The sequence below is a fragment of the Nicotiana sylvestris genome, chromosome 8 (genome assembly GCF_000393655.2).
Source record: "Nicotiana sylvestris chromosome 8, ASM39365v2, whole genome shotgun sequence".
Classification (NCBI taxonomy): domain Eukaryota; kingdom Viridiplantae; phylum Streptophyta; class Magnoliopsida; order Solanales; family Solanaceae; genus Nicotiana; species Nicotiana sylvestris.
In genome coordinates, this window is record NC_091064.1 from 215,459,165 (window position 1) to 215,467,326 (window position 8,162).

At 36.7% G+C, this 8,162-nt stretch overlaps 1 protein-coding gene across 1 annotated transcript; it reads right to left on the bottom strand.

The window, feature by feature from the left end:
* LOC104218213 (glutamate--cysteine ligase, chloroplastic) lies at positions 1 to 7,925 on the bottom strand. The gene is made up of 16 exons (XM_009768653.2): positions 7,683 to 7,925; positions 6,039 to 6,373; positions 5,304 to 5,454; positions 4,987 to 5,094; positions 4,587 to 4,679; positions 3,628 to 3,711; positions 3,358 to 3,426; positions 3,212 to 3,282; positions 3,060 to 3,128; positions 1,929 to 2,022; positions 1,769 to 1,858; positions 1,599 to 1,679; positions 1,003 to 1,095; positions 707 to 787; positions 555 to 624; positions 1 to 377 (listed from the first exon to the last, which is right to left on the bottom strand). The coding sequence occupies exons 2-16, from the start codon at positions 6,362 to 6,364 to the stop codon at positions 289 to 291; spliced, it is 1,569 nt and encodes a 522-aa protein (XP_009766955.1). The 5' UTR covers positions 6,365 to 6,373; positions 7,683 to 7,925; the 3' UTR covers positions 1 to 288.
* Positions 7,926 to 8,162: the final 237 nt, after the last annotated feature.

The following is an 8,162-nucleotide window of genomic DNA, read 5'->3' on the forward strand; positions in this document are numbered from 1 at the left end:
TTGTGGTCAGCCAAAGTTCATTTATTTCATTTTGCATGGCTATGTTACTCTTCTGGGAAAAACGTATGTCCCAGTGTATAAAAATGCTATTTGGAAGCAGATTGATAAGATCCAAGGTGAGAGCTACATATGACGTTTCATGCCATATGATACATGTAACAGATCTTAATCTAGCTAGATTATTTGTCTCACCATAGACAAAATTCGCAGATATAACTCTCAAAAAGAAATTGAGAAATCATTTACAACATAGGAAATGACTGGATTGAAATGCACTCTCAAATAACTTCAGTAGAGAAGCTCCTCAAAGACTGGATCCACGCTTCGTCCCCACTTCCCATGGTACAATTCCAGGAGCTTCTCAGCTGGTGTTACACCTATTAGTAGTAAATGATACATGTCAAGTACAGCGAACAGTTCGATTAGAATTCCAAATAAAGAAAGTAGTATCATTTTGACATTGTGTTGTATCCAGAGAACAAGCAAAGAGATACTAACACAAGTTCAAAAGGATAATGTCTCAACTAGATTAAGTTGTTAAAGAAGTTACTTACCTGTTCTGACTACCTCGGTTACTTCGTTCAAAAATCCTGTTTCCTTATAGCCTCTTCTCTCCAAGCCTTCCTGAAGATCAGAAATCAATTAATAAGTTAGTAAACATGTAGATATATGGCGAGCAGTGGAACATTAGAAGCTTTAACCCCACCTTTGCCAACTTGACAACATCTTGAGCAACATGCTTAAGCAATCCATCTCGAAATGGTGTCTTCAAACCGCTGGTTGGCACCTACCAAAACGGGTGATATTAATCATCTCTAATACTCTGTATAAGTTCTTAAACGACATATTCTGAAGAACTGCAAATTATAACTTGATGAAAAACAAATGTGTGCTTTTCAGATGAAGAGTCCATGATACATTACCCCTCTTTGTTTTCGAATGATTTTGCTTGTCCAAATGTTCATGCTTGAGAAAAGAGAGAACTGTAATAGGATATATTACCTTATTCCTCAACATCTCTCTTTCTTCTGCAGTCCAATCAGACGTCATATCCAAAACGGTTTGCAAAGACACCTCATCGTAGAGTATACCCACCTTGAAATTAAACCAAAAAAAAGATTAACTAAGCTATCGGGCTCAAAGTAGCCCATAAGAAACGTTGAACAGTCCCAACAAACAGGAGAAGTTCCTCTCAGTGCGAGGGGAGGTGAGCACAACCAGAGGCAGATCTGGGATTTCAACTTTATGGGCTCTTGATTTAGAACGACAACTTCAAGTGCTAATAATGGGGTTCTAAATTTAATATTTGTACATATTTAATGAAATTTTTAACATAAATATAGTATTTGAGCAAAACCTATTGGGTTCAGCCGAACCCATATACGAACTTCTAGCTCCGCCCTGAGCACAACCATATCTTATTCTCCCTTTCTCCGTTATTTTCCCATTGTTGGAAGTGGATGCGGTTAGGCAAACCCTTGCTGCAACTACTATTGTTTCTATCTCTAAGGTCACAATATAATACTAGCTTTCATTCTTTTCTTTCTTGTTTTTTCCAAAAATCAACATCATGATCCCTAGAGAAACAGATTTCATACCCAGAATGCAGGCAATGCACACAACCTTCTCCAAGGTCCTCCATCGGCACCTCGCATTTCCAGATATCTTTTGAGTCTCACCTGATAAAGTTAACCCAAGTTAATATTTTCATAAACTATACATAGACAAACCAGCGGTAAGGACATTTTCTCGGATGAAGCTTGCACACCTCAGGAAATATTGTTGTGAGGTGATTCTCCCAATCATTAAGAGTAGGGTAGTCGCCGGGAATAGGGGAAAGTTTTCCATTCATGAAGTCCTGCAGCAACGTTGTTAAATAAGCACAAGCGAATGACATACAAATCTGTACTGTTCACAAAATAACTTACCCGGAAAGACATTCCAGCACAATCAATATACTTCTTCTTCCGATAGACAAAATACATAGGGACGTCAAGTGCATAATCCACATACTGCTCAAACCTGTGCCCATTAGAACAGAAAGTGTTTGCTTTGATAGTGAAGTCTAACCATGGAAGTTTTGGAGATGTCAAGGAATGAATTCATTAACATTAAATACAAATCTTCATTTGATCCCTAACACATCATGTAACCCTGCTGAACAGTTCTCAAAGCAGGTTCGGACAACACATTTCGAACTCCAATAAATTTAATCCATTTTCCTTACCCAGCTCGACTATATAACGTAGGACAAGGTCATTCATAGTGAAATACATTTAACAAAAGGACCATGGGCTTAAGAGTACAAGGGTAAACATGCTTTCTTCTGACAAATCAAGAAGCCTTTTGAAAGATGACTATCCCACAGCAGCCTTAGGTAACAACTAAGATGAATGCACAATTCCACCTAAAAATCATAATATGAAGGCATACATGCATTTACTGAACTCAATTCAGCATGTGAAAAAGTGAAGTCTATTGCTAGTAAACAGAAATGCCGCCTTCAAGTGGTCTCAAGAACAAAATAGTTGTGCACCAGCACAACATACGAGATTAAATTTACAAGGCTCTTTTGCAAGAGGTCTCTGACCTCCATACAGTGCTATATTCTTAAACTTCAGGGCCACTGCTAGGAGAAGGTGTCAAACATTTTTACATGATTACCAGCTGAGAGGTTAATTTTTATTAAGTCATTACCTGTTCGCGCTTTTACTTCTTAGAACTCTCAAAAACTAATAGTAGAAATCATGAGGCAGCTTAAAATTTGAGGCAATCCATTGAAAGAAACATTTATAATCGGAACTGACCATTCAAATGCATCGGAACGTAGAAGTATAAGTTGAATTAACTTTTTTTACAAGTCAAAAGGTTGAATTACTTTTTTTTTAAAAGACAAGGGATTCATCTTAAAAATACTAAAAGAGAAAGGAAATGTTAATATGGTTCCTAATGCCCCTACAAGTTGCACTCCTACTCTATCAAAAAAAATAATCTCGACTGAAGACAGAAAGTAATATGTCATGACTCAAGAAACTTTAAGTATTTGAAGAGAAACTTACCCAAAAGAGTCATCAAAGACGAAGGGAAGCATCCCGGCACGGTTATTATCTGTATCGGTCCAAATGTGGCTGGTGAAACAAACAAAGATTTGTTATGTACAAGTCTGATTATATTCCTCAGAGCAACAAGAACAGTATTTTAATACACATACCTTCTCATGCTGAGATAACCATTAGGTTTTCCTTCAGTGAAAGGTGAATTAGCAAAGAGAGCTGTAGCAATCTGTTTCATTAAATAGTTTAATTAAAGTAACTACATAACTTCCATGTAGAAAGAGAAAGGACAAAGGTTCCATACAGGCTGCAAGGCAAGACCAGCACGAAACTTTCTGATCATGTCAGCTTCAGAACTGAAGTCCAGATTTACCTGTTCAACAACAAATTCATAGATACCGGTTCAGCTTACAAATGTATGTTACCATGCAGGGCATGCGCAAAAAGAAAAGAGTTAAAAATAGCTTTTGAATATTGCACAGTGGTACACAGTCCAATAGCCAAGGGGTAATGACATCCCATCAAAATGAAAAGAGCAAAAAAACGAAGAGAAAAATAGAACCATTTAGCATACCTGAACAGTGCATGTTCTAAACATCATATCTAGCCCAAGTGAGCCAACTTTGGGCATGTAATTTCTCATAATCTCGTATCTCCCCTGAGTCAAAGTGCTTTGTCAGTGAAAAAACCAGCTGATTGCAGATCTCAGTGGTCAAATTATACTTGAAAAAAGAAGCCATAACTAGATATATCTTTCAGAGCTAAAAGACCAGACACAAGACACATAGCATTGATGTGTGAGAAGCACAAGATGTTGTATAGAATATGAATAGCACTATTTTTAAATTACAGCTGCAAATCAAAATAAAATATCATAGTTCTGGCTTTGTTAAAGTAAATAACTAAAGAAAACAGAACATAAAAGAAGCTAGTGGGGGAAGTCTAGTTGCATTTCTAAATTGTGAAGACTGTGCAGGATAAAATCGTAGGCAAGATCTCTTGATAATTTCCAATTATTGGAAAACACTTACTAGATCTGGTCCTGGAATCGGGTTTACTATTAAGTGCTTTGCTATTAATCTAAATTTGCCTAATGGAGATGACGATGAATGATCAGCTCAAATGGCACTAATTACAGTTTTACACCTTTATATACTTGTCCTCTGCAGCTTCTAAAGGATAAGATGTGGACAAGCAACATCTGAAACGTCAATCTGACTAAGTAATCATTGGAACAATATTTCATCTGTCTCTCCTGACCTCCTAGAGATATCAATGTTGATGAGATACTAGAAGACGTATTCCTCGTTTTCATAATTAGAAGGAGGCGCAAAAAAGAGATCTCTCTTCAAATTGCAATAGAAACAGGCTTCTACTGCACTTGACATGCTGAACAAATGTGAAATGGTCATGTACAAACTTGTGAACATCTTTTCACTGTTAAAGTAGCAGTCTCAAAGGGATAAGATGCTAGGGTACCAGCACGCTGGACAAATTTTTTGGTTACAACATAGATCAGAATATTGTTTTTACCTTCGGCATTACTGGTATATCTTTCAGCCCCCACTTTGGCTGGAATCCAGTTCCTAAGAATCCAATTCCCATTTCCTCTGCAACAGCTTTAACCTGTCAGCGAAAACTTTTACAAATCAGCAAAACTTAAAGTTCATCTGTGCAGCTTTTTCCTGGGGTGGTGGGGGGGGGGAGTACGTGCTTCAGCAAGCATACTAGCAGGCACACACTGAGAAAATTCCGGTACCAAAATAAGTCATCAACCGCTTCCTGGAAGCAAAAACTGGCCAACACATTCGGAGGATTTCTCCAACTCAAAAGAATAAGATTCCCTTTCGTTCCAATCCCCTTAGTTCAATCGATCTTTAATTGCCCAATATTTCACTAGAAAAGAAACTGACGGAGTTTCAAAAGTACGAACCTGGTAAAGATGTGAATTAACCTCTGCACAAGTTTGATGCAGTGTTTCAAGTGGTGCACCACTAAGCTCAAACTGACCACCAGGTTCCAGTGATATGCTTTGCTTTCCCTGTTCGAACGCGGTGCAAATTTATCCACCAATTATGTTAAAGTAAAGTCAGAACAGTTACTACAGTACACTTAGAAGAAAAAAAATGAATCAGGAATGGTGCTTCTATTCATGCTAAGTTACAGAATACATTGTATAGAGCCATGATGAATACATCCTATAATAACTTAGACCAAAGTTTGCATAAAAACACCAAGTTCATGTTCTACCTGTTTCAAGCCAATAATGTTGTCACCCTCCATTACTTTTTCCCAATCAAATCGCTCGGCAATACCATTTAGTAATTCAGCTATTTGTTCATACTTCATGGGTCGCAGAGTTCCAAACTCGAAACCAAACTTTTCATGTTCAGTGCCTATCCTGCTCATGGAGTTTTCAGAGAACAAGAAAGGTTGAACTGATTAATATGGTCTAAATACACAGTCAAGTAATATGAAATATTCAAATTACTCGTGAAGCAGAAACCTTATCACCAAATCTATGCAAAAATACATGATCCATGAAAAGTGGATCCCAAATGATACAACTTGTTAGTTCGGTGTAGAAATACTGTGATCAAGTCTTAATTCCCTGGTACCCACATTTGGCAAATGCATGACAGTGAGAACGGTTACAATAATTTATTTATTTATTTTTATGGAAAGTGAAAATTTACCCACATGATCAAAAAAAATAATGACATGCAAAAGGTGTAAAATATATTTACCATATCATAGACTACAATAGAAGGTCAAGAAAGAATTTTGGCACAACAAATGAGTCGTATAACAAAAATACGTAAGTGATGAAAAAATCCATAAATTACTCAACATGCTTGGCATATATGTGATGAATGAACTAACTAATCTACTTATAATGGACAAATGAGAAAATGATTATTCATCTTTTTGGCAAACTATATGCAACTGAAATTTAAGCACACTAAGAAAAGCTAAACTTTGAACCTCCATTTTTCTTTGGATTTGCATCCAGAAGCAAGATAAGCTACAAGGTCTTCTTTTGTTAATGGCTCTGCTGCAACAACGGCATCCTCTGTTGGAGGACTTGCAGCAACAATTGCCAAGCGTCCTCGCCTACGTTCCACCCCAACGCGGTCCAAGTAAATCCCTTGCATTGGTTTTGAGGAATTCCGTGAAGAAATATTGCCAAAGCATATGTCCTTCATTTTGAGCATCTCCATATTGCTCGTGATGCTGCTGTGTCCACTTATACATTTCATCTTTTCAGAGTAAATGCAATGTGAAGAACCTGCCTGAGACATCAAGGCCATTCTTTGTGCCTGAAAATCACAGGAGAAACTGATGTTCAACCACTTTTAACAAGAAGCATGTACTCCCTCCATCTCTTCTCACGTCATACCATTTGAGTTCAAAAGGCTGAGCCAGGATTTTCACTAGGGGGGTCAAAATATAAAGAAGCAAATCCACGAATAAGCCAAAGAAAATTACTTAGCCACACATTCTAATTTTCGGACGAAGGGTGTCAACTACATGTGGTTCCGCCACCGGTTCAAATTATATTTTGACTTGTGGATTACATGAGTGGTTGTACAAGAGTATTAATATAATAATTAAGAGTAACTATTATTAGTCAAATAATTTGAATTCTTGAAACCAGTACAAATTTAATAATAAAATTACCAGTGAAATAGTGTCAAGCCTTTCAGGACGTCTTAAGATAAAAATAGTTTGGTCAAATTCAGAATGACCGTCAAATTGAACACAATACTTTAGTTCCTCAGGAAGACAAAGCATAACATTTCTCTGCGATACATGGTAGGATAAACTTCTCACCTCTTAGTTAAGCAGGAACATAGTTGTATACAATTGGATAGAGCCAAACCAACTACCCACCAACAAGCTCAGATCGGGATGAATATAAGCTGATATATACTATAGAAACAACATTAACATTTGAAATCACAGTACTTCAGAAATTTACATACCGTAGATTAGCCTTTCTACCAAACATTCCCCCCTTCTCATTCCATATGGATTATGTGGACACAACAAATTCCATGTGTCGTGATATTTCTGTCTTGCATTAAGTATACTAAAATCCCATATCGACGAATGCAATCTTACACAATGCAATTTAACTTGGCACTTAAATTACTTGAGGAACTAGAAAAAAACTGAAACTAGTATAGCAGTCTACTCTAGGACACAAGTACCGACCACATTACTAAAGCACTTATTAACAAGTACTATAAATTTTGAATCTTTCATCAATACCATCAACACCCATGAGCAATTAACAATCATTACTACAAAACTAGCAAGAGAACAAAAAAAACAACCATTAAAAAATCATGGGGTTTGCAGAAAAACTGAATCTTGATTAACAACACCAACTCAAAGAGGGGAAAAAACACTAAACAGAACATGCAACAATAACAGGGGGGAAAACATGGGTATTGCAGAAAAGTTGAATCTTGATTAACAAAACCAACTTAAAGAGGGGGGGGGGGGGGGATTCAACATAACATGCAACTATAACAGAGAAAAAAATCATGGGTACTGCATAAAAATTGAATCTTGATTAAAAAACTAACTGAAACCAGCATAAAAGTGAAGAAAAGCTGATACCTTGGCTCAGTAAAAAGAAACAGACAATTTGTAGGGTTTGGACTGGAAATTGAGGGAAGTTTTTCAAGATATATATAGTAATTGGGTGTCACAAAAATAATTTTTTGGCGTGCTGGGGCGGCTACAACTCTTTGATTGCCATGTCTTTAATTTCTTTGCTTTTTTTTTTTTACCTTTCTTTTATTCTGTTGAGCTTTGGGAGTGAGTACTGAAGCAGATTGAAAGAAAAAGAATGGCTAATGCGGCACGGGGAACTAAAAGGTGCGGCACTATCCTTAGTTTTTTGTCTGTGGTTCCCACAACAATAGTTCGGTTTGTTCGGTTATTTTATAAAATTTGTATCATACCAATTTTTTGGTTATTCTATTATGTATAATCAAAATTAGACTTTTCAAAACCGTCTCAATCATGTTGGTTTCTCTTCGGTATCGGTACGGTTCGGTTAATTTTCGGTATTTTTTTAATATCATGTGAAATTCA

Bases quoted from the DNA above. Each gene is read 5' to 3' on its own strand.
- LOC104218213 (XM_009768653.2), bottom strand. From the start codon at position 6,364: ATGGCCTTGATGTCTCAGGCAGGTTCTTCACATTGCATTTACTCTGAA. The intron at 5,455-6,038 runs GTTCAAAGTTTA...CTCCATGAGCAG, and splicing joins AAATCCAAAGAAAAATGGAG to GATAGGCACTGAACATGAAA. The intron at 5,095-5,303 runs GTAGAACATGAA...GCGTTCGAACAG, and splicing joins ACATTATTGGCTTGAAACAG to GGAAAGCAAAGCATATCACT.